At 35.9% G+C, this 27,785-nt stretch overlaps 1 protein-coding gene across 2 annotated transcripts in view; it reads left to right on the forward strand.

Annotated features, from left to right (window-relative positions):
- The window catches only part of ANGPT1 (angiopoietin 1), a 328,297-nt gene that overhangs the window by 253,323 nt on the left and 47,189 nt on the right, over window positions 1-27,785 (forward strand). For both annotated transcript variants that reach the window (XM_072603282.1, XM_072603283.1), the window contains exons 6-7: window positions 3,514-3,615; window positions 15,145-15,311. In XM_072603282.1, the coding sequence (XP_072459383.1) occupies window positions 3,514-3,615; window positions 15,145-15,311 (269 nt within the window). The remainder of the gene's footprint in view (window positions 1-3,513; window positions 3,616-15,144; window positions 15,312-27,785) is intronic.

Below are 27,785 nucleotides of genomic sequence, written 5' to 3' on the forward strand. Positions count from 1 at the left end.
CAGAGGTCAGATTTCTCGATTCAGCTTCAGGCAGGCCAGACTGTCTTCAGAGGTATCAAGATTAGATTTTGAAAGATCATTTGGAGCCAATCTTCAGCTCAATTGCCCCATAATTTTATCGTCCTTTACACTTTGTAAAAAGCAACAAAGCCTAGACACACATTAGCATTTCATTTAACATATTACCATCTTTACTATCTTCTAGGCTTTGTTATGTATTTGTTTCTTCATTTTTGTGATTAAATCATCTAGATTCGTGGGAGAAGACATTAACCTTCAAGATTTTTTTATAGTATAGTATAGTATTTTTATATTTAAAGTTTATAAAGAGGCATTTATTTTAATAAGTTAAGTAGCTTAAAATTCTTAAGCAAAAAAGAATGTCAAGAAAATATGATATATACAATAAACTATAGATAGAAGCTAATAATTCTATCCCAATGAAGCAAAGTTTTAGTCACTGAAATTGCACGTGTACATTATTGATTCCTTTTTATTTATTCAAAAACATTTGTTAAGTACCTTCTATGTGCAAAGCATTGTATGGAATACAGAAATAAGAGATGGTTACTACCCCCAAGGAACTTACAATGAAATGAGAATAACTAAGACATGAATGATGTAGTAACAGTAGAGTGAATGAATGAATGAAAATCGTTTATTGAGTGTTTACTATGTACCAAGAACTAGAAGCAAATATGAAATAAATAGCATATGAGTCATATAAACAAGTGGTTATAAGAGTTCAGGGAAGAAACAGAAAATTCCTAATCACAGTGGTCAATGAACATTTCATTGTAGAAGCAGCAAGTGAGAAGGAATGTGAGGGATGAGAAGAATTTAGATCGGCAGGGTCTATTCAAAGGGAAGCATTCACAACTGAGGCAATGGTGTGAACAAGAATGCTAAAGTAGGCAAGTTCAATGCTTGTTTGAGGCAAACTAGTATAATTTGCTTATGACATAAAGTTATAGGGCAGTAATGGCTAAACGGGGCTAGCTTTTGCTCTCACATAAAGTGCATCAGTTGAGCAATAGTGTGCATTATTCCAACAGTAATGTGGACAATAATGTACATTAATCCAACAAGGAACTGAATTGGAAAGACAGATGCATTGGCAGTAACCAATTCCACCTCTGCCTCCATATTTATTTTTAGAAAAAATCACATCTTTTTGAAATAGGAAGCTATCCTTGAGTTTTCTGTTATTTCAAACGTTAAGCACAAAACCAGAGAACCTCATTTGTTCCTCTGTATTTTTTGAAGAAGTTCTTGATATGAAACTTGAAATACTCAGTGAAACTAAGATGTTTGTCATCAATCCTGGTCTGTGATCTGTAAGGCCAAGTGACTGCATATTCACAACAGTAATTTGCGCATGGGACAGACACAGTGTAGGTTATTATGATCACGGAATAGCAAAATATTCCAATTTTCCTAAAACATAAGTTACATAAAATAGAGTGGTCCTAAGAAAGGAAGACAGAGAAGGGTGGAGGGAAGGAAGGTTCTAACCCATTTTGCCGTTTCTTTGCCCTGTGATACTAGACAAGTCAAGGCACCTTTCTGACCCTGATAAGATCTTGAATTTAGAGCTGAAAGGGACCTTAGAAGCCACCCAATGTCATTTCTTCATTTTACCAATGAGGAACCTGAAGCACAGAATAGGAAGGGACTAGTCTGGGCTTACACAGCCAGTCCGTAAATAACAGAGGTGAGATCTGAACACAGCTCTTCCTGACTCTCTTTTCTGTCATTGCTTGTTTAGCTGTTTTAATCACAAAAGACTCTTCATGACCCCATTTGGAGATTTCTTGGCAAAGATACTGGAGTGATTTGCATTTCCTTCTCCATATCATCTTACAGATGAGAAAACTGAGGCCAACAGGGGTTAGTGACTTCTCCAGTGCTGGATTTGAACTCATGAAGATGAGTCTTCCTGATACCAAGCGCAGGGCTCCATCCAATGTGTCACTTAATTGCCTTTTGCTGTACTTAAAAAATAAAATTCCTTTACCTGTAGAATAAAAGGGTCCAACTCAATGATATCCAAAGTCCCTTCCAGCTCTAAAATTCTATGGGGAATTTTATGGGGAAGAGTCCCTTTCACAGTAAATACATTGGCAACCCTGTGTTTTGGATGAGGATTGTGACTACTGCTTGAGAGCCCTGCCCCTCTTTTGGTCCCTACTCGTTGCCTTAGGGGACAGTTTGAGGTTTTTCTCTGAATTGAAACTTTGCATGCTGTGTGTCCACACAAACTACTGCTATTGCTTCACACCCACACCTTTAGCCAGCCACAGAAATGTTCCAGTAATTTGCTGGTTCAGCAATGCAAGGGAATTCTCATCCCCATAGATGGTCTTGAATTATCAAGTGGCTACTACTCTGCACACTGCTCTGAAAACAGAGATTGCTCTCCAAAGACCATTATGTGCTACATATGTTTTCCTTCTCTCTAGGACTCTGGGGGGAAATACATCAACTTATGAATAAATGCTGTGACCTTTACAACAATTGAAGCACACACAAGTGTGTGGAAGGTTAGAATAGCTTTTCCACATAGGAAGGAAGTGTGACCCTGTCAAAAAGACCATAACAGGTCATATTCCTCCCTCCTTTGTTGGGGAATAAAAGTCACTTAATATGCCAAATTTGGTTTATAATGGTGTTTAATGGATCAGAACAACTATTATATTTGACTTATACTAGTATATGATTTCAAAACAATAATAGAAGAAGAGCTTTTTATTCTTTTTGTATATCATGTATGTGTGTGCAATATATCTACACATATACACATATATTTTGTATATATATGCATATATATTTATACATATAGACAGGAATACATGCAAATTATAGATCTAGATAAGTAGAGTGGTATACTATAAATAATAATAAAATTGTAATCTGAAGACTTGAGCTCTAATCCTCTTCTGATACTTACTATGTGACCTTGGGCAAGTTGCGTAATATCTCTAGGCCTCGGTTTCTTCACCTGCAAAACTGAAGAGTTGAATTAAGGCATTGAGGATCCTTCCATCTCTAAAATGCAATGATCATATGTTCATTTTTTCTTATGTCTCATATGCAGGTTTATTTAAGACTGTCAAGCCTGCTACTTTTTATTCAGTTAATTTAGCATTATTTAGATCAGTCTTGATGTTAAATGTTCTGTGGAGTTGATCAGATCTAGTTTAGTCCCATAAGAAAGCCAAATCAATCATTTATCATAAAATTCCATAACTTAGAGCTGAAAAAAAAAGAAAGAAAAGTCCTGAGATTATCTTATCATGTTATAAATTAGAATACTGAGGCCCAAAGAAATCTGATGAGTTGCCAAGGGTAACACAGCATGTAAGTAGCAAATATGGTATTTCAACCATGTGATCTTTATTTTTGAGACTGAACTTAGATGACTTTCGCTACTAAAAAATTTCTATTTCATGTTTCTTTCTGTGGATACCAATACAATGCTAGTGTTCCATTATTCTCCATTGTTTTTTGTAGGTATTTTGCAACATGGAACTTACGGGAGGAGGCTGGACAGTAATACAACATCGTGAAGACGGGAGTCTGGATTTTCAAAGAGGTTGGAAAGAATATAAAATGGTAAGAGAAATGCATTTTTCATAGTTTAGGATGTTTTATTGTCAAGTTATTTCCATGACACTTCCACCCTCAGAGAAACAAAAATCAACAACATAATTCCTGTTATTTTAAGTCATCTTTGGAGTAACTTTCTAGTAGAAAGAGCATTTTTGTCTATGACAGTGGTGTTTTCTTCACACACAATGCACAAGATAATTTTAGGCAATGAGTCTTGTATGTGCATATCATGAAAGAATCTTTGAGTAAGATGATATATTGAACCAGTTTGTAGAGTATTGACTGCATTTAGACTTCTAGTCACCATACAGTGAGCATCTTTTGATAATCAAGAATATTGGGGTCAGTTTCCCGCATCACACCTAGAAGAGAATGCCTAACATCTGGGAATTACATACTTTGTTTTTCCATTCACTTCCTGCCTCTCCCAAAAGGAAAAAGTGACTTACAAGCTACATTATTTTATATATACTTCTAATTTATTTCATGTACAACGTATATCTCTCTAGTGAGATGCAAGCCCCTTAACAGTAAGAACTATTTCATTTATTTCTGAATGTCTAGGCACAGGGGTGGAGAGTCTGCAGCCTCAAGGCTGCATGTGATCGTCTAGGTCCTTGGGTACAGCCTTTTGACTGAATCCAAGTTTTACAGAACAAATTCTTTTCTTAAGAGGATTTGTTCCATGAAGTTTGGATTCAGTTAAAGGGCCACACTTGAGGACCTAGAGGGCCACATGTGGCCTTGAGGTCTTAAATTCCCCACCTCTGGTAGGGTCTCACACAATGCCTTAATCACAGAAAGTGCTTAATAAGTGCATGGTGAATTGTCTGATTAATATTGCAGTGAATCATACATGGATATGCAGTTTTAACCCCTTTTTCATCCATCGTGGTTTACATCCACATTAGTTTCTTCCATCTATGCTTAGGTATATATGATGATGGTAATGACTTGTCATCAGCAATAGAAATATCTTGAGTTGTTTTCTTAACAACTTTAATGAATTTAAATTAAATCATATACACATATTCATGTCTTTTTCTTTAAGTAATAAATGACATAAATTGGTATATTTATAGCTCTGGAAGAGTGTTGTTTTTCTAAATTTAATTCGTCTTTGGTACAACTATGCAGCACAGTGAATAAACTGTCAGGACTGAAATCAAACTCATCTTCCTGAATTCAAGTCTAGCCTCAGACACTTCCTAGCTGGGCAAGTCGCTTAACCCTGTTTGCCTCAGTTTCTTCATCTATATAATGAGCTGAAAAATAAGTGACACATCATTTCAGTGTCTCTGCCAAGAAAACCCCAGATGGGATCTGGAAGGGTCAGATACAGCTGGCACAACTGAAAAACAACCATGGAGAAATACTACCATGACAAAGCTTTCTTAGTAGCAGTTGCTCCTTTGGGAGAAAGAGAAAATGAACTGGTAATATTGGATACATCTGAATTCAAATCCAACTGAAACATAACTTAATTGGTCTGGCCAACCCCCATTCCTGGAATGTAGCTGCTCTTGTGTCACCTTAGAGAATCCCTCTCATCCTTTAAGATGAAACTCAAGTGCCATCTTCTGCATGAAGTCTTTTCTCATTCCCCCAAACTTCTAGTACTTTTCCTCTCCTACTACCTCATATTTAATTCCTTTGTAGGTTTGTGTATATATTAAATTTGCAACACATAAATGTATATATTTGTGCACATGCAATTTATATGCACTGATTGTCTTCACACACACATACACACACATATACACACACCCATTACAATGCAAACGCCTTGCAAGTAGGGATTGTTTAATTCAATCTCTATGTATCTCCAATTCTTAGCACAGCATCTGGCATATAGTAGGATCTTAATAAATAGTTGTCACTGGTTGACTTTGCATTGCATTGCTAATGATTGAACTTGAGCAAAATGACTACCATGAAGGTAATTGTAGTTTTTGGACCACTATCTATGGCATAAGATAGTAAATTAGAGAAATTCCATGAAGCACTTGACAAGATTCTCCAAAACAAATCATTATATACCATTATATATATAATTACTCAAATCATAAATCAGCAAAAGGTGATAAGCATTATTTAAAAAGACATTTGACAGCATATTTGTAAATCTGTTTTATTATATGTCAGTACATCATATACCCAACACAAATATTAAAATACACATCCTATGGACATAATTTCCTTTATTTGGTCAAAACTTCCTTTCATTATCTCTTCTTATACCATCTCCCTCCTAAAATTATTCTTCATTCTCATGGTGACTCTCAGTTCCTCCACCATCAAGAGTTCATTTATGAGCTATAAGACGGTTGTGTGCATTTATTGCTAGCATCAATTCTAATTTTCTCTTGAACTAGAATTTGAAGAGTGTGGAATGAGATATGAAGAGATGTTGAATGTAGATGTAGAGATATAGATGTGTACAGATATATTTCTAAATCTGATTAGAATCACATTAGGGTGATAACATTCAGCCAATGAGGGGTAGGGAAGAGATCACGTCTCTGCAAATATCTTTTCTCACTATTAAGACAAAGACTTTTTAATATTGGTGATATTCCAAAGCAGGGAATTATATATAATATCATGTCACTTGCCTTGGCAAACTAGACATATAAAGGAAGAGTGACATGTAAAGCATGGAATTGATCCATGGCTTTTATGTATTTACCAAATATCTTCATTTTGAGGAAATGATTTTTCATTGTTGGAATGTTGTTTAAATTATATGGGAGTCTTAGCTTTTTAAGGAAATCAGCCTCTGTTTGATAAGGAGTATCTTGATACAGTTATTTTCTTCTAATATGCTCAAACTTGTAGAGTATTTCAGTTGTATATTATTTCCTCAATGTTCAGGAAAAGTGATATTTCTCATAACTGAGGCCATTAAGACAGAAGTGAGGTAAGAAATATTACTATTACAAGAATTGATTGCCTTGTTTTAACCTGAATTACTTACACTAAAACATGTGGTCTATCAATGGCTTCCTTCAGAACTGATCTTTTCCCTGAAAGAAATGTCGTAATTTTCAAAATGTCAATCCTACCACCTTTGCTTCATTGCAAAATTCATTGTCAACTCTTGAGGTTTATGGCATACATCCTTTGAAAAAATAAAATGTCCCTGTATTTCCAATTTGAAAAAAATGTTCACAAAGTATTTTTTGTCAACTTAGTCCAATCTCACAAGCATTTATTAAGTGTCTACCATGTAGCAGACTCTAGAGATCAAAAGACAAAATGAAAAAGAACTTCTATCTTCAAGGCATACCTGTAAGCAGATAATTACATACATCATAAATAGAGCTAGGAAGAGAGAGTATTAGCAATGAAAGTAATGAGGAAAGAGAAGGTGCATGAACTGAGCCTTGGTGGAAGCTAGGGATTTGAAAAGGCAACTATGAGGAGGACCTGGAAGCCTGTAAAGCAAGGAGGTAAGAGATGTCAGGCTGAGTTCAAGTAATGGCAAATGGACTCGTTTGGTTGAAATGAAGAATGCCTGATCGGAATAAATATGCATTTAACCTGAAATGATGGGTTTGACCTAGATTGTGAAAGGCTTTTAATACTGAGCTATGGAATTTATGTTTTATCCTAGAAGAACTAGGAGGCAAAAGAAGCTTCTTGAGCTGAGGAATGACATGACTGTGGTTTGGGAAGATAGTTTCTGGCAGTTGGAAAAGTATATTTGGAGAGGGGAGAATGGGGAAAACTGAGACCAAACTAGAAGATTGTGGCAGTAGTCTAGATAAGAGATGGAAAAAGGCCCCAGTTACCACACTGGCCTCCAAGAAAAAGCTCTGGTCTAAACATTTTATATCTATAAAGACTGAGTGATTAACAAGTGCTCACTGTAATGTTTTTACACACTTTCCTCCTCTTGTATAATGGGAAATGCTACTCTGTGATTCTTCTTGATAATTTCAGAGTAGCAAAACTGTCTAAGACTGACCTCTACTTCCCAGAAGATGGAATGCATTGTCAGGGAAAGTGGAATGACTACCTGTCTTGGCATAGCAGAAGAATGTCATAATGAATGTAGTTCTGGGGTCTGGAGTCAGAGGATCTGGGTTTCACTCCCCAGTCTGTTGCTTACTCCTTTTGTGGCTTTGGACAAGTCTCTTAAACTCTGGGGTTTTCAGTTTCCTTACCTATAAAATGTAAGGGTCACAGTAGATACCCTTTAACGTCCCTTTGAGCCCTAAGTCTAGGATCCTCTCATAAAAGTTACACGTTCCCAGAGAAGTAAACAGAGCCTACCAAAACAGATACAAAAAATAGATGTTCTCATTGGCATTTTAAAAGTTTTCACATTGTGAAAGGTACCACTGAAATATGTGATGCATGGAGTTTAACCTTAGTCTAGGAGATACTTTCACTAGTTTTGCTTTTACTTGGTTTCTGTCATGAAGAAATTTGAATCTCTTCAGAATCGTTAAAGTCAAGGCCCCTGCTGATTTGCAAAGACAGGAGGTCTGTCTGGACTGCTTATTTTAATAGGGTATTGAGGAAAGCATATGAACTTTTTTTCTGGCAGAAAGACTACTGATTTTGTACATTGCCCCAGTAACAATTGCTAATAGTAGAACTATGCCTGTAACATAGTGAGTGACTAATAAATGCTTCAGTCATTTGTCTATCATCTATCTACCTATCAATCTTTCTATATCCATCACTTCACTGTGTTGCCATATGAGAGCATCCATCGGGGCGGGGGGGCCATGTGGTTGGATGGAGACCATGCGATATAAGAAGTTCTGTTGAATGAAGTGGAATACTGCCTGTAGATATAAGATCTAGGAGCAGAAAAGATGATAGGTGCATGTAAATATTTGAAAGGCTGCCATGTTGAAAAGGGAATCCATGCTCTGTTTGGCTCCAGAGAAGGGAAGAACTAGTTTCATTGGATGAAAGTTGGAGGCAGATTTTGGCTTGATGCAAGGAAACACTTTCTGACTGGATAACAGAAATTTGGATACCTGTTTGCTTCAGGAATGTTCTGAAAGGTCAGGTAGGACTTGGCCTAGATGTCTCTTTCCACTCTGAGATTTTGTGGCAATCATACCACAAGGCTTTAATTGATTTCCGATCTGTGAAGACCGCAAGCACAAACATAAATAAACCCCACTTTGTACAATGTTTATTATTGATGCAAAAATTTAAGCCCATGTTCCATGTCGTTAGATTTTAGTTTTTTTAGTTCTAGAAATTAAAGACCATTTACAACTAAGCAGGGAAAGAATATTGACGAATGAGGGGAGAATCAAGCCCAATTTGAAGTGTTTGACATAAAAAGGTCTTCTGAGATTTCCCTTAAACTTTCAAAGACCTGGGCTGAGCTCCTCAGCAGTGGGAGAGAAAAGCAGCCTAATTTTTGCTTTATGGCCTCTGGAAAGACAGAGTTCTATAGTAGACTAACTTCTTAGCTATTTTCTGTGGTGATTTGTCTAATAGAAGAGGAACCCCATAGGATATACCAAGTGTGTCTGGTTTCAATTTGTTTCGTCTATAAAAAGTCAACACTTCCTACGAGCATTATCAAGCAAAATAAAGAAAGTAACAGGGATAATTGTTTTATGAACTTGGAACAATATGAAGCAAATTGGATATTCCTCCAGGTTTTGGCAAAGCCATTGAAAAGGACTTTTTTTCTTTGCCGTTAATACATTTTTGAGCAAAAATGGTCTCTAGAGTTTTATTGTTGATTTTTAGACTGCTATTAGTTTAAAGCAAAATTCCATTATTTTTATTTTGATTGTTGTAATTAGGAGTGAAATGATTTTGAATGACAATTTGCCATCTAAGATAAAAGTAGTGTCTGAATCATGGTAATAAACCTTTTCATATCAGTGTTCCAGATAACTGAGCAAGGTCATTACAGTGTAATGGCATACTATCCACAGATATTATTCACAAACATGATGGTCTGACATTTTGTCCTTTCAGTCCTTCCTTCCTTCCTTCCTTCCTTCCTCCCTTTCTTCTTTCCCTCATTCCTCTGTTGCATCCTTCTCCTTTTCCTTCAGTGTTTCCTTCTTTCCTTCCTTTCTTTTTTCTTCCTTCCCTTCCTCCCTCCTTCTTTCATTTCTCTTTTTCTCTATATTTTTGCCTTTCCTTTCTTTTCTTATTCCTTTGTTTCTACATCTCCACTCTTTTATTTTCTTCTCTCCTCTTCTTTCTGTATACCTTTTTTCTCTCTACTCTTCTCCTCTTCTCTCCTCTTTTATTCTTTTCTCTTGTCTTTTCCTGCCCTGTATTTATTGGACACTGGGTATGTGCATAATCTGTGCTAGGGTGCTCAAAGAAGATATAGCAATATGTAAAAGGTGTAATGTATCTCCCTAGTGAGCTTGAAACTCTTTTGAACTAAATGACAAAATTACCCAAAGCAGTTAAGTGCACAACTCTGAATCATGTGCCAAAAACAAGTTCATGAAAATGAATTTTATGTTTCTTGTGTTTCAACCATAAACATCAACATACCTAACATATACAGGGGAGAGAGCCTACCCAATGAAGAACAGATATGCAAGTGTCTCTAAATATGAAATCAAAGCATAGTTTTATCTGCTGATCTATGGGTAAGGAATATGAGGGGATCATTGATGCATGTTCCTTGTCATCTCACTGTACTGATTGTATCATCCAGGAATATTCTCTCTCTCTCTCTCTTCTCTCTCTCTCTCTCTCTCTCTCTCTCTCTCTCTCTCTCTCTCTCTCTCTCTCTCTCTCTCTCCTCTCCCTCTCCCTCTCCCTCTCCCTCTCCCTCTCCCTCTCCCTCTCTCTCCATTTGGAATAAGCTGACACCATAAATACTGGGGGGTTTGAGGATAGGGTATAGTTTGTGTTCCTTTTTTTCCTTCCTTTTTATTGTAGATCTTCTATTTCATCTCCATGTAAAATTTTCATGACCAGATCTAGTATAGAAACTCTCATAAGTGACAGAAATAAAATAAGACTTTAATAATGTTAAATTACTGTCAGTCCTACACAACAGTTGGTCTGCAACTTTTAGTCTTAGAGAATTGCATGAGGCAACAAGTGGTTAAATCACTTTCCATATATTTAGCATAGTATCTAGTCAGAAGTTGGATTTGAAACTAAATCTTCCTGACTCTAGGGCTGGTATTGTCTAATTACTCCATGCTGCCTCTCAGGATCTCAAATATGGTGTGCTACCCTTTCATTAGAGCCTACACATCACTGGGAGGCAAGGTGGAGAGGGATAGGAACGTAGAAAGAAACCAACTAGTTATATTTTATATTTTACCATAATAGTATTCAAATGCTTCAGTGATCCCCTATTTTATCATCGTTTGGGACAGATAAGTGGTGCAGTAGATAGAGGGAGGCTGGTCCTGGAGTCAGAAAGATTCATCTTCAAGAAGAAATTGAGGCAGACAGAGGTTAAATGACTTGCCTAAGTTTATGCAGCTAATAACAGCCTCAATCAAGATTTGAACTCAGGTCTTCCTCATTCCAAACCCAACACTTGATCCATTGCAGCAAACACCTAGTTGCTTCTGAGAAAGTGAGCAACAGAACTAGCATTTGAATCCAGGTCCTCTGACTTCCAAAACTTGGGTCCAATCTATGAGATCATTTGTCAAAAAAACATATTCAACTATGGTGTCGGCAAACAATGGTGATTTTGTGTGTGAGGAAATTTCTTAATATTCCAATGATTTCTCTTTTTTTTCCATCCTTACCCCAAAATCTTTAGTTTTGTAAATAGTTTTAGTTTAGTTTAGTTTTGTAAACTACTGAGTGCAAGATTTTTATGTGTGTGTGTGTATATACATACATTCTGAATATATAACTATTGTATATATATATATATATATGCATCCAGTATCTAGCACACATAAAATATCCACATTGAAGTTATTAAGACATCTTCTCTTGAATTTTTATATAGAATAAGACTATCATTACTCCCACATCTGCGACAAACATATGTAGCCAGATTCAATCAAATAAATGCAGTAACCCTTCTTTGCCCTTATTTTAGAATTCCTGGTATATTAGCAGTCTATCAAATACATTCCATTTGAATAATGATAAATGTTAATAAGTGACTTAGAGTTCATATAATTTATAGATTTAATTTAAAAGAACCTTTTAAAATGAAACTATTCCTCAGTAAACCTTCTGAAAAGGTCATCTTAACAAATCAGAAATATGAATTAAGTGAACAGATGGTGGGAGGAAAACTAATGAATTTACTGAACAGGCTACACCACAGTAAATATACAGTGCAATAGGGAAATTATTTCCTTATCTATAGAAGGGGGGTTGAAATAAATGATCTCTTAAGTTCCTTTGTAATGTGACATTTTACGATTCTAACAATGGTGATTTTGTGTGTGAGAAAATTTCTTAATGTGCCAAAGATTTCTTTTTTTTTTCCATCCTCACTCCAAAATCTTTGTCTCCCCATCACTGAATCTGGCTATTAATGGATTCCCACCCTGGCTTATCTTGGATACCCTCTTTGACTCAATGTAGACAAATGCTCAGGATCCAACAATGCAGCAGGTGTGGAATCATGGGTCTTCTGTCAGCCTGGGAGGTTTGTTAAAGGAGAGGATAGAAAAAGATGGTTGTAATAGAATTTGATCTCTAAAGAGTGCATGTCATCACTTTCCATTCAGTGTCTTTATCCTTTATGTTTAGTCAGGAAGGCAGACTGCTTAGGAAGAGATATTCATCTCAACTCAAGGGGAGGGCACATCCTTGCATGTAGAAATGTGGATGAAATCTCTGAGAAGAGTGACACTAATGTTATTCCATTTTTATGGCTTCCTTGAGACCATTGCTTTTTTCCCTTGGGAAGGCCAAAGCCTTTATTGACACAGAGCTTTCAACAGCATGGAAATGTATGACCTAATACTTACCACTTCATCATTCTTTGCTTTGGATAAGCAGACATATTCTCACATTTAGTATCTCTCTAAATCTGGCTTAGCTGACTAAAGAAAAGAGGGCAGGGAAAGATGATGGGACTAAGGATAAGGATAGACCAAGTTTGTATTCCTTCTCTGTCTTTGTGAAGTGTACTTAGAGATTACTAGACTCATTATCTTCTTTAGCACATGGACTTTGTATTTCTAGGCATGTTCTGCACTTTGATGCTAGGGAGTATTGATGGACAGATTAGACCATATGTCTGATTGTGGGATAGATATTTGCTATCATACAATCAAAAACAGTGCATTTTAGGATGCAGCAGAAAGTATGAGGGAAGGACTCATTTGCCAAATAATATTGGCAATCCTGTTTTCTATTTTCTTTGCTGCAAGAAGTTTTCTTTAGGGGAAAATTTATGAATTCTTGGAATTAATTGTCACTCTTCTCCTATGTGATAGCTTGTGTTGATACATCAAAGGCCACTATGATTGCCCCAGAATTATCCCCTTGCATCTTCCCAGTTCAAATATTGTAAAAATGTAATGAGAAATCCAAGTACAGTGAGTCCTTACACTAATCATTAACAAAAATATTAATAATAACATTAACCATAATTTTCCTACTTTCTATTTTGGGGAGAAAGATCACAAGAAATTAAGCTTATTTAGATATTGAATAAAAAATATCAATTCCATGAGGTATGTCCTTGGATCATTTCAGATTCAGCCTAAATCTGCTCTGGCTTCTTCTGTGCCTATACTACTGTCCAATGAAAATCTATGTGCAGAAGGATTTGCATGTATCTTGAGTCTGAGAGGAATATTTTAAAAGCTGAAAAGATGAGCAGTCTTATTTATTCCTCAGTTCTTAGCAGTGAATGCTCTGTAAATAAATGAATATTCAAAGTGCTAACACCATGTTATCAAAACGTGAAAAAAAAAAAAAACGAGCTCAATGTTTAACTTCCAGTTTCAAATTAGAGCTTATCATGACAGAGAAGGCTACTAGAAGGCGAATGCCTCTTTCTATTTCTTCCTTAACCTCTGATAAATCTTCATGTGTCATCACTTCCTATGTCTTTGAAGGACAGTCAGCAATTAATCGGTAACAGTGATATTTTTCAGTGTTGTTTTCTCTTTACAGAGAGAAAAGGGTTTATTTCTGTTGTCATTAATCAACAAATTTTTGCCTTTTAATCTGTTCCTGAAGGTTATAAAATACATTTGACTGAGTTTGTAGACAATCTTTTCTGATATCATGATTAGTCTTTTGGGGCAACTCAAGCTTGCCATACATTCAAAAATATTATCTGTTTTAGATGTGTTGCTGTTAAGTAGGCAGCGAGGTAGTGCAGTGGATTGAGTGAGGGACCTAGCATCAGGAAGACCTGAGTTCTAGTTTTATGAATTCTTGGAATTAATTGTCACTCTTCTCCTATGTGATAGCTTGTGTTGATACATCAAAGGCCACTATGATTGCCCCAGAATTATCCCCTTGCATCTTCCCAGTTCAAATATTATAAAAATGTAATGAGAAATCCAAGTACAGCGAGTCCTTACATTAATCATTAATCATTAACAGCCATTAACTGTGAACCTGGCAGGTCACTTAACCATTGCCTGCCTTAGTATCCTCAGTAGTAAAATGAAGTAATAAGAGTACCTCCCTCCCTAGGTTGTTGGGAGGATGAAATAAGATAATATTTGTAAAGTGCTTCATAAATCTTAAAGCACCATGTAAATATTAGTTATTATTGCAGTTATCTGGATTGAAGAGCTGTACTAAGCGGTTTCTCATAATTAGCTGAAGGATGGCACGTGCTCAATAATCTTGAAAAGTGAAGGTTGGTAGGCAACTTCTCCATTGTAAATACTAATAACTCTCTAAGAAGGAACTGCTTTCATACGGCAGGGAGGAGAAGTCCAGTAAGGCTTCTTTGCAAAATTTGCTTTGGAAAGGGTTTTTAACAAAAAATTTTGAAGAAACTGTGTAGTTTCAAGATTCTTCTAAGAAAATGGGTAACAACTTGCAAACCAAAATGATTACAATAAACTGTATGTAATAAAATATCTCTTTAATTAAGGCAGGAAATCTCCCCTAAGGGGGGGTTCCAATTATTTTGATATGCAATAAGTAACAAAGGGGCCCAGTCTCACACAGAAGGCTTGGTTTGTCACCAAGCCCTTCTTTGGCAGACAGAAATCGATTCAGCTGTGATAATTCAAATCGGGGAGGTAGGCTATAGCAGTCATATATTACTGACTAAGAAAAATGTCCCCTATGAAGTCTCTCCAGATGATAATTCATCAAAGAAAGAATAAAATATGCTCAATCCGTTTTACTTACTAGGAGGACAATATACAAAAATACGTTCTAGAGATTCTCAGCCAAGGTTGAAATAAGGTTTTTTGATTAAACATCAGTTATATTAAATAAAGCACCCCATATTCCCCCCAGTATTCCAAGAATAGCAGAAACACACTGCAGGCACCTAGGAGTCAGTCTTTTATTATGCAAACTTTATTTAATTATGCAAAAAGTCTGTAAAAGTTAAATTGAAAGAGTCTTACTCTAATACAATCATTTCATCCATATATTTTCCAGGGTTTTGGTAATCCATCTGGCGAATACTGGCTGGGAAATGAGTTTATCTTTGCAATTACGAGTCAAAGGCAGTATTCTCTAAGAATTGAGTTAATGGACTGGGAAGGAAACCGGGCATATTCACTGTATGATAGATTTCACATAGGAAATGAAAAGCAAAATTATAGGTAAGTACTTAGTCTGTTATCTTGCTTTTGTTGAGTTGGTTACAATTTCTTGTATTTGCAGAATTCGTACTGCAAATCATAAAGTGTTACACAAATTCAAGCTATGTTTGAGCTTCCTAAGTAGATTTTAATCCCCCGAAAGGCAAGGAGAGTGTCTTCCATTTTCCCCCCTGTATTTTTCTGGTGTTGAAGCCAAGCAAAGTTTTGTGCATAAAATAGATGCCTAGCTTATGATGTTTTTAAAGTATCACTTTGGGAAAACTAAAAATTAATAAAAGAAGAAGTTTCAAAAATACGTCCTCAAGTCAATATCTGAAATATGAGGCAATGCAAACCACAAAGAGAAATGGAAATTCCTAAAGAACCCCCGCCTTGAAGTTCTATAATAATGACAGTAACTATGATAAGGTGAATTGTAGGTCAGATTATGAATATATCATATGTAATATTCAGAGGATCTGATTAGTCCTTGTTTAGAAAAATAACAAACAAAATAATCATTAATACTCAATGATCTGAAAGAAATTACATTTTTTTTAACAAAAAGGACTATGTTTCTCCCTTTGGGGCTTTCTTCTATAAATTTCTATCCTGATGGGCAGGAAATGAGGAAAGATATTTTAGATTTGTTTAGTTAAAATGGAAGCCTCTATACAGTTTAATAAAGTTTGCACACTCTAAAAATTAAATCAAACTAATGGAAATAGATGTCTAAATAATAATTGCTGTGTATATACATATATATATATTACATATACATACATATATGTGTGTATACCCATATATAGAACTTTAAGGTTTGCAAAATGCTTTACAAAAATGAATTCATTTTATCCTTGCAACAATCCTATGAGAGAGTTGGAATTTTTATCCCTATTTTACAGAAGCATAAACCGAGGCAGATAGAGATTAGTTCACTTACCCAGGATCACACAGCTAGTGTGAAAATCTAGATTTGAACTCCAGGCTCAGTATTTTTTCCATTGCTCTACTTGTTCAATTGTTTCAGTCACATCTAACTCTGTCTGAGCCCATTTGGAGTCTTTTTGGCAACAATGCAGGAGTGTTTGCCATTTCATTCTCCAGGACATTTTATAGATAAAGAAACTGAGGCAAACAAGATTAAGTGACTTGCCCAGGGACACACAGCCAGTTACTGGTGTCTGGGCTTGTGTTTGAAATTAGGTCTTCCTGAATCCAGGTCCGACACTCCATACACTCTGCCACCTAGCTGTGCTCATTCCACTTACCTGCCTGTAGAATACAAAATTTCCAACTGTTAATTTTGAAACATAAGTTAATATATTGTCAAAGAATTGTAAAAGTTGAAAGAATTCTGAATTTGGAATGGAAGGACATGGATTCAAATCTCAGCTCTGTCACTTGCTACCGTTATAACCTTGGAGCAGTCATTTAAACTCTCCAGTCCTTAATTTCCTCATCTGTAAAATGAGAAAAGCATACTAGAATACCTCTAAGATGCCTTCCAACTCTAAACCCATGATCTCCTATTTGACTACAAAGTCCTTGAGAAGAGAACTTGTCTTTCTTTGAATCCCTAGTGCTTAGTGCAGTTCCTGACACATAGTAGGTGTTTAATAAATGCTCATTGAATGACTGATCGTTTAAACTTACAGACAACTCTTCCAAAATCCTATATCCAAGCACCGTCCTGAACAATATGTTCCATAGAGTTTATTTTATAACATTACATTTTATTAGCTGTCTGGAGATTAGAACATTCTCCTTAATTAGCTAGTTTATAAACTGTTGCTGACATTGGCTATCTATTTTCAGCATTTCCCTTTCCCTTCCAAAAAAATAATGAATTTTAATTTTAAGAAGGCAGCATGGTATAGTGTAAATAGCGTGGAGTTAGATGTCAGGGTTGCTCAGGCTTAGTTCTGGCTCTGTTATTAACAGACTGGGTAATTTCTTCCTTAGCCCCATTACCTCAACTCTCAGGATCTCAGTGAAGGAGTTGAAATGGATGTCCACGTAAGTCCCTTTTGGTGCTACCCTTTAGATAAAGCTTCAGAGCCCTTACCGTAAACTCTACTCAGTCATTATGGGAATATAGTTTTCATATACTACAAAGGGTTTACTCACTGATTCAAGGAAAACAGAAGAACAGCTTGCAAAGTACATCTAAAATCTTGTAATAGTTTTTTTCAGCTAATGTAGACATAACTTCATGGTTCATTTGTTTCTGGTGCTGAAGCCATACTACTCTTTGGGGGCTATCAATGCATCTTTTTTTTTTCATAGGCACAACTCCCATTTTGTTTTAATGCATTACTTATGAGATTGGGCCTTTGGAGGACAAAATTATCGTTTTCATAACAACTTGTGTTGATGTCGTCATAACAGAAGATTATAACCTACAAGGGGAAACTAGATACAAAGATCAGATGACCTCATGGAATGAGGGAGGCTCTTTTCTTATGTTCTTAGTGGTAAAAAAGAGGAGGAGGAGGTGAAGAGAGGAGAGCAGAGGGGAGGGGAAGGGAGGGGAGGGGAGGAAGAAACCAAGAATGAGAAATGTACAAAATTCTTTTGAGCTTAAGAAAATTTCCTAAGAAGACCAATTTTGCAGAAAATATTACAAGAGCAAATACAAAATATTTCACAGCTTAAAATGTGGAGTAAAACACAGACATGTCAGTGTTTTGAATGTAAATTTGAACTAAAAGCCCAATAAAACTCAGCTAATTTGAGGAAATCTAACAACAGGACTAACAAATATTGAACATTTCTTTTTTTTCAAGCCTTTCTCCAAATTAAAAACAATACTAATTCACATCAAAGATAGGCTTTTGTGTGCCCAGTTAAATAAGTTTAAGCACCCACATACTTTATTATAAAATGCATATACTTCTTCCTTCAGTCTAGGATGTTTTTTTTAGTTATTTGACAGTACAGTTATCCCTTCCACACCATGACTTTCCACATCATGGTTTTGATATGTTGCAAGTCAGCATAAGAAATTAAATGGGAATTTGGGGGGAATTTTGCAGAAACTGCAGTCAATATGTAAAGCCAGTGGATGATACAGAAAAATTTAGAAACTCAGAAATGCATAAAACATGTATAATATTATGTATCGACATATTCTATCTTTAAATACAATAATAATTCAGACTTCTTCTGTGTTCTGAAGGGAGGGCCAAACAATTCTACTTAGATTTTCTAGATTGCAGAGAGCACTGTGCCTTTAACCCCCATGATGAGGAAGGGATAACTGCATATTAATTCTATTTTTTAAATTAAATGGAAATTTGAATTTAAGCTTAGATATTTTTGTACAATTCTAAAGTATTCAATAAAATTCCATTTTCATTGGTTAGGTTATTTTAAATTTTTTTTTAATGTAATCATTCTTATAATGTATGGAAGCTTCTCTTTTAACCAAACCACTCTGAAGCAGATGTATTACACATTAAGCATACATATGAATCATTATAAAGTAAATTTTATTCCCCTCAAGTGCAGAATAGGGAAAAGATAACACCCCTCCCCCTGCAAATAACTGAATCTTGTAACTGCATGCTGTGTCTTTACATATCAGATTGTCACCTGTGTCTACATATCTCTCAACTGCTTAGAACCAACAACGCCCATTGTTGTCAGTGAAGGGGAAGGACCAGAAAGCAATATTGAGGTAGCTACAGGGCAAAGGTAGACACATATCTGAGAATATATATATATATATATATATATGAGAGGAAAGGAGAGGGGAGAGAAAGGAAGAGAAAAGAAGTTTTAGGTGTGGCAATGCAATGGAACTGTTTGTCAAGCCCAACAACTTTGTTGCCTGCCTCTTACCTAATCATTTCAGCCTGAGTCTGAACTTCCTCTATCACTATCCCTCTCAGGCTTTGACATGGTTCTGATTTTGATTTCCCTTTTATATCAGGCATTACCAAAAATTTCTGATCCTTCAAAAAAGACTAGACTTCTGGTCCAGCTCCCATATGCCTGGTAGTTGATCTTAGCTTGTCCCCTTATGATTTCCCTCCTAGCTTCCTTTTCTTCTCATTTACTTCATGAGGAAATGCAGGAGTAGGGAGGTTGAAGGAAACACTTGACCAGGCTCACACATATATTTTACACCAAGAAGAGATCAAAGAAATCATTCTAATCTAGCTCCCCATGCCCCCAATTTACCCAGGGTGGAATTCAAGCCCACAGAGGTCAAGTGACTTTCTTGACGTGAAATAGTTAATAAACAATGGATTCAAGATTTTAACTTAGGTCCTCTTACTTTGAAATTAGTCATTTTTCAGCTACATTCTCCAGCCTCATGTTATATCTAGTTTGTTGCAGAACTAGGACTAACCTCCTACCTCTGAGACCTCCTGTCTCTTTCTTTCTACTGTACCAGATGTGGCTAATAGAGCTTTTGTCTCTGAGTACTCTCCTGTCAGCAAGGCTGATAGGTGGTATCTGGCTATTTAGACATAAGCATCATTTCAGGATTAAACTGTTGAGGGGCTAGAATGCGTGAAGACTTTGTGGTTTCATTCATTAACATTTAAGAAATATATATATATGTATATGTACATATATGTATGTGGTTATACATATATACATATATTTCTAAGGTGTTGCAAAGTGCATTAAATGTATTACCTCATTTAATTTTCACAGTAACCCTATGAAGTATGTGTTATTATTGCTCTCATTTTACAAATGAGGAAACTGAGGCTCAGAAAGTTAAGAGATTTGCAGAGTCACATACGTAGAGTGTCAGAGGCAGGATTCAAACCTAGTCTTTCCAGCTCTAAATCTTGCTAGCCCCCAAATAAACCCACTTCTTTATTCCAAAGAAAGCAAATATAATTAAATTATGAGTTTCTATTCTCATGTTGTACATTTACAACCTTAAATCTAACATTTCTCTCTCCTTTTGTGTTTGCACCTCTTTACCCTCTATGGAGTCTCATTTATAAAATGTCATTAGCTGAAATTGAAAGCTAAAGAGGTGTTCCTTATTTCACACTTATTTTTGATATTTATCCTATTGCCCCATTTTTATATGAAAGTAGTGAATATTCTAAAAACCTTGATGTACTTTTTACCAAAGTAAGATTGATTTTTGTCTCTACCATTCATTCAAAACTATCATTTAATGTGGATGAAATCTAATTGGTGGCTTTATGAAAGTAAACATAGATTCACTGCAGTTATAGTGAAAAGAGCCCTGGAGCTGTGGTATACTGGAACCAGCTCAAACTGATGGTCAAATTTCAGCAAATGCAACAAATAGAGACTTGATTTAATGTTTTAATTGTCTAGACTTAGAGAGTCTAAGGAGGGCGGAGGGGGGGAGAAATGTTGGTAATATTCATTAAACTTAAAAATGTGTGACAAGTACATTTTTTTTAGAAAATCAGGTGTTAAACATTTGCCAGCCCACCCCTGATTGAATTTAGGCATTCTGCATTTAGATTTGAACCTTGTTATTTATATTGTGACTTTTCTTTAAAATGAAAAAGTTAAGTCACATGGTTTGGATGATTACTTCTATCTTGAAACCATGAGTGATTCCTTGATCTATAAATATCAGCCTAGCACCTTTTTGAAATGTCCATATTAACTGGGTCTGCATTGAAGTGACTTTGCTATGCAGTATAGATTCATAGAAACCTGGAGTATCTTCTCAAAATCAAAAGACTTTTAGGGATGATGAGATGAATATTTTACAAGGGACAAGTGTTTCTAAACATTTGTCTCAAAAACCTTTACCCTATTTTTGTTAATTCTTGAAGGTGAATGATGAGGCTAGGTGGAAATCTGGCTCCTTTACAACATTGATTAGAAAAAAAAAACTTCTGTCTAGAAGACAGAAACAGAACTTATGAAGCACAAGTTCATGGTCTGGGGAAGGCTGGAAACAATTTGGGGATTAGCCATCTAGGATCCACATGACAGAATATTATGAAGCACCGTGTTATAGTGGAAATTGCAATTTCCACTCCACTAGCAATCAGGAGACCTGAGAACTGGGATTGGCTTTACCACTAACTTGCTTGGTGGCCTTGAACAAATGAATTAACCTCTTTCAGCCTCAGTTTCCTCATCTTAAACATGAAGGAGTTGGTCTGAATGAGTTGAGATCTTTTCTAGCTTGAATATTCCATGATTTTGTTCTTATTTGAAACCGTATTGTGTGTGTTTGCACTCAGGACTAGGCGAACCAGTATATGTTGACTAGAATCCCCATCCTCTAGCTCTCCACCTAAAATAGAGGCATGCCTTTTTGTATGCTTGACAGAGTTTATTTCATATTATTCACTATAACACTTTTCATTTTTCTGATCCTCTGGGCCTCGTGTTTCTGGCTGGAACCAGTAGCAGATGTGTTGAGATGATGTAAGAAACGCATTTTTTTTTTTCCTAAGCTCCTGGCTTGATCGGGATGAAAAAAAAGTATGTGACTGGGGACTTTCATAGCTATTTCCATTCTCCTGAGATCTTCTAGCCTAAATTGTCTGAGGATTGTAAGGAGTTTGGGCTATTGTCAACTAACACTTCCAGTTTAGGAGAGATTATTTTTACTCACTTGAATTTTGATTCAGTTGTTGGTAATCTCTGTGACTTGCTAAAAATGTCTTCACTAGCAAAAAAAGTAATTTTTAAGCCGCTTAAGTAGAATAAAATTTCTAGGAGCCAAAGAAAAAATATGGAAACTGTACTGAGGAGATTCACTTTTCCTAAAGCCTTCAGAAGAGTGGATGGTGATAGAAACAGAAACATGTTGTACTTTCCAAAAAATTTGTTTTTTGAATCAGTCTTCTTGATGTCTTTTTTAATTGCTTCAGGTTTCCCCTTTATTTTTCACCTTCTTCCTCTCAGAAAACTATGTTTAGTAACAAATACTTTTTAAAGAAAAATAGAAAAAATATAAAATAATTAGTAAAATTGGTCAATACATTGAAAAAAGTCAGACAACATAGGAAGTGTTTTATATTATGTCCAAAGAATTTCCAAGTATTACCAAACAGATCTGTAGAAATCAACACAATATATCTCTGGGGAATGATAAATTTCTTTAGGAGCAGAAATAAAAAAAAATGATGGCCTTGAATAACCTGTTAGCTCTTAGTTGAGAATGGGTTTCATAGACTCTATTTTTCTGCTATGCAATATGGGTATCCCACTCATGCTTAAGTGCTGCCCGAATTTGCTGAATTAATGACAATTTAGAGGGTTCAGTTTTCTAAAACTAATGAAAAATTGTGCTTTTTAGTCCAGAAAATTACCTCTCTCTATCTCTCTGAGATTGAAATTCCTGATTCCCTTATCTGGGTTGCTACATTAATGAGTATGGCTCTTCTAACCTTCCACAATATAGTGAAGTCAGCAGATGTCAATGTAGTCCCCAAGGTCAGCTTTAGGTGGGAGACCCAATATGGAGACAGAGACAGAGAGAGAGACACCCACAGACAGACAGACACAGAGACAGAGAGGAGAGACAGAGAGAGAAAGCGAGAGAGACAATGAGAGAGCGAAAGAGCGAGAGAGAGAGCGAGAGAGAGCGAGAGAGAGAGAGAGAGAGAGAGAGAGAGAGAGAGAGAGAGAGATTCAGTTGTCAATAAACAACTAGTAAGCTCCCATTATATGTTGGGAAGCTAGAGAGAGTGCCAAGCCTGGAGTCAGAAAGACAAGCTCAAATGTGGCCTCAGATACTTACCAGCTATGTGAGCCTGGACAAGTCACTTAACTCCATTTGCTTCAGTTTCCTCATCTGCAAAATAAACAGGAGAAGGAAATGGCAAACCACTCCAGTATCTTTGCCAAGAAAACCCTAAATGGGGTCACAAAGAGTTGGACATGACTAAAATGACTCCACAACAACAGTATGTTGACAAGCACTATGTTAAATACTGAGGTTACAAATGAGAAAAAAGACAGTTCCTGCCCTCAAGGAGTTTATAATCCAATGAAAGAAAATAATATACAAAAAGTTCAAAGAGGATAGTATCTGAAGGCCAGAGGGTACTGAGTACCAGGCATGAAATTCATGGAGTGAAAACCAAACAGAGCAGTTGACTGGAATGTTATTGGCAAAATTCTGAAGCATCTCTAATGCGTAATTTTAGGAGGAGTTCATTGCTCTACCCTCCAGCTCTCTAGTGAGACAGAAAAAGAGACAACTGATAGTGCTGAGGAAGTATTGAATATCAAAGCTGAATCAATATCTATGGTGATGGCATCTCAGGTGACGCACTTATCCTGGGGGAAGCAGGATGGTTGTGATGTCCAAACTAAGCAGAGTAGCTAAAAAGAAGTGAAGAGATGATAGATAGATAGATAGATAGATAGATAGATAGATAGATAGATAGATAGATAGATAGATAGATAGATGATAGATGATAGATAGATAGATAGATAGATAGATAGATAGATAGATAGATAGATAGATAATCTATATAGATTATCCATCTAACTACATGTATCAATCTAAACAAATCCTGTGATAGGGTAAGTCAAACTCTTGATGGTATCATGGGCATCCCAATCACCCAGACTCTCAACTTAGGTGTTATCCCCAACTCCTCACTTTTTCTCAAAACCCTGCCTCAATATCCAATCTGCTGCTAACCCCTGTTGATTTTACCTTCATGTCATCACTTACATATATGCCCCCTTTACTCCTATGACATTGCCACTACCTTGGTGCTCTCATTATCTCATTATTATGATTGACTACTGGTTTGTACCCCTTTCTGAAGTCTCTCCTGACTCCAGTCCATCCTTTATTCAGCTATCAAATTAATTTTCTTAAAACCCAGGTCTTATCATATTTAACCTTGCTATTCAATAAACTTCACTGGGTCACTATTACCAGCAGGATCAAAATTTAAAATCCTTTGCTCTTCACATCCTTTAATATTTGCTCCTTTTCCAGCTTATAAAGTGTTAAACTTTTCTCACCCCCTTCTCCCAGTAGTCTGTGATCTTTTGGTACTGACATTCTTGCTGTACCATACACAAGACCTTTCATCTCCCAATTCTTGCTCCCCCTGCTCTTCATGTCATGTATGAAATCCTTACATCATTATCTCTACCTCTTGACTTTGTTCAAGACCAAGGTAAATTTCATCTCCTAAAAAAAGCCTTTCCTAAATTCACCCTTAATGTTAATGCTTTTCCACTATTGTTTTTGTGTCCAATTTATCCTCTATTGTGTTAATACCTAGTTATTGCATGGTGCCTCCCCTGTTAGATTATGAGCTCCTTGAGAGCAGTAAGTTTTTTTTTTCCCTTTCTTTGTTTCCTCAACATTTAGTGTAATATCTGGCACATGATATATGCTTAATAAATGCTTGTTGACTGACTAACTGTTTATGGTCCAGTTCTGTTTTGAAGCAACCAAGCACAATATCATCTTCCAACAGGACTATCTGGAGTAGCTCAATATCTGTAGGAATCCTTTTTAATATAAGCTCTGTAGTGAGTCTCCTCCATGGCAGTGGTGAACCTCTAAGGAGAGCTTAGGTCTCCCTCTCTTGTATCACTAGATATTTACAATCAGAAAGTGCTTGAACAAGTTTATTATATTCACCATCTTTCAAAAAATCTTGCATAATGTTAATGCATGTATTGGAGATACCCTGTTGAATTGAGCCATTGAAGTAGCATTTTGTTCTACTAAATCAAAAGCTTTTTTAAATAGTTAACATAGTAGGACTTTACATTCTCTATATCTTCAAAGCAATTGTATAAATTGCATAAATATTCAACTGAATATCTTCATTAAATATGTTGCCTGACTATCATAATGAGGAAACCCACTGATCTACTTGGTCTACTTAGATCTTCACTTATAAATCTTGCCTTTTACTTGCCCTTGTTAAGGATGCCCTTAACATGTGTATAGATTATTCTCATAAGATAGACAGATAAGTAGGTAGATAGATGAGAGAGAGAGAGCGAGAGCGAGTGAGAGAGAGAGAGAGAGAGAGAGAGAGAGAGAAGTAGATAGATAATGATAGGAATATGCAAATAAAGTTTGGTTGTTTCTTATTTTCTCTGTTGCCTTTCATATAGGTAAAGTGTAAGATTATTTCCCTCATCTTTTGGTATTTTGCTCTCTTTCAAAAATCTTGTGAATCAGACCCTCATTGCCCTCACAGTTATGTCCTTTACATACATTTGGATTCATCTAGCTGTTTTTCTAGTCTTTATTTTCTTTAATGCATGTATATATTTCCTTTATAAGTATATCTCATACTTTGGTGACTCCACTGTCCTTAAGGGTGAAAAGTGCTTTAAATATCTGTTCAGATCTTTTTGCTTCTTCTCCTTGTTATTCTCCTTTTATTCATCCTAAAATACCCTCAGAATGATTTTGCTTAGATCTGTTGCTAAGACTTTCTTCTCTCTGGTTTTACCCTCCAAGCAATTAATCAATTAGCACTTATTGCCTACCATGTGCCAGGCACTGTGATAAGCACTAGGAATATGAAAAAAGGTAAAAGATAACCCCTGACCTCAAGCAATTTAGTGGGGGAGACAACACGTAACAACTATGTACAAACATGATATGTAAATATACATAGAAAGATGACAGATAGATAGATAGATACATAGATAGATAGATAGATAGATAGATAGATAGATAGATAGATAGATAGATAGATAGATAGATAGATAGACAGACAGATAGACAGACAGATAGACAGACAGACAGATAATAATCCATAGGGAGAAGATACTGGCGCTAAAGGAGACTGGGAAAGTCCTCTTTTAAATAATCACATTTCTGTTTTATGAAGTGATACCACTCATAATCTCCTGTCTTTCTTCTCTGAAGGATTTTGCAAATGAGCTTATATTCTAAAACTTTGTTGCTTTTGGCTGCCATATCTCTTTGCTTGGCAAGTATATCAAGAAATTGCTAACTAAGGCTTTTAAGGCTTGTTTGGTTTCATCATCATGACGATTGATATGTTTTTACTTTTTATATGAAAGTATTATAATCATTGTCTATATCCTATTACTCACCCATAGCCAATTTTTCATGCTGTGGATACAAAGACAAGAGAAAAAGGAAGCAATCCTCACTCTCAAAGACCTTATTGCATTCTACCAAAGGGATACAAGATATATAAAAAGAAATAAATGTACATGCAAAGTGATGCATGTTGATTTTAAGAGAGAATGTCTGAGGACCCTTGTCATTACTTCACCTTTGGGGTAGCTAGACTGTATCTGGATCGCTTACCACCATGCTATGTGGTATAAATCTCTTCAATTCTAAAAGAAAACCATCTTCCATTCCCTTCTCAAATTCCTGAAGCCATAGGTATTAGACATTACTTGCAAATGAACTTTCCTTGGTGTCATTAAAAACTATATTCTTATGGAATAAAATATCTATCCCTTATTTAACCCATCCTATATGTGCCTCAGTATTTTTCAACAGCATGCTCACCATCTCTGTTGCACTATTTTCTTTCAAAAGGTGTGGATGTAAGAATATTATGCCTGATTTTTAAGTAAAAAAAGAGGAAAATCCATATCATGAGACTATTCACTGGGAAGAAGTCACCACGCTTACTCGTAACTTTTCAAGGTTAAGACCTTCATTTTGAAGGAGTATCATAGAAAGGAGTTAAGATGAGAAGTTGGCTTAGTTGTTTCAGCATCCTTTGAGAGCCTGGACCATAAATGGGTGACTATCAGTGAACCGTTCATTCAAAGTTGACTTTTTATCAGCCACAGATGACGCCAAGGGAGTTGAAATATGTTTAAGAGCCTGTTGGTATTTTTTTAAAGGGGTCTTAGTGCTGCATCATTCATTTTGGCACTTACTATTTTCCTTGTATATTCTTAGAAAACTGAAGGAATCCTGCAAAGAGTGTTTATTTTATTTTGAACTAGAAACAATGTGTCACTGTAGTGTCTAATTTTAAGACCTTTGGAACAATTACGTTATTGACATAGATACCATTAAAATGTTTTTGGTGCAGAATATAGTATACTCTCAGTGCAAGTCCTTCAACCAAGTTGTTGTACCCAGAGATAACAGGATGGAGATTCTCTATTTTCCTTGGAGGCAGAATTTATAACTAGTTTGTGCGTACTGTGCAAATTTCATGTCAAGTTGAGAAACATTGGAGCCTATGTTTCACAGGGGTTTTGAAACTTGGGTCACTTGCAACAATATTCCCAGTGTCAAGAGAGCTTGAGAAAACCTGCTTGGAGGATAAACTTATTTTTGTTTAATTCATCAACATATTTGGATTTGCAAGTCAACAGAGAGAGACTTATTAAAGGGAGTTGAAAATGTCAAAACTTGAATATAGGGAAATGTACTATGTGATGAGAAATATTTATTAAAAATACACTGCTTTTAATTACTTGTTTTTAAGAAGAATGATATACTTTGAAGTAGAGGTATCATCTACATTCAATGTTTTTCTTCTGTTATTCACACTGAAGTGCTCCTCTGTAACACTCCTA

This window comes from Notamacropus eugenii, chromosome 4 (genome assembly GCF_028372415.1).
Source record: "Notamacropus eugenii isolate mMacEug1 chromosome 4, mMacEug1.pri_v2, whole genome shotgun sequence".
Classification (NCBI taxonomy): domain Eukaryota; kingdom Metazoa; phylum Chordata; class Mammalia; order Diprotodontia; family Macropodidae; genus Notamacropus; species Notamacropus eugenii.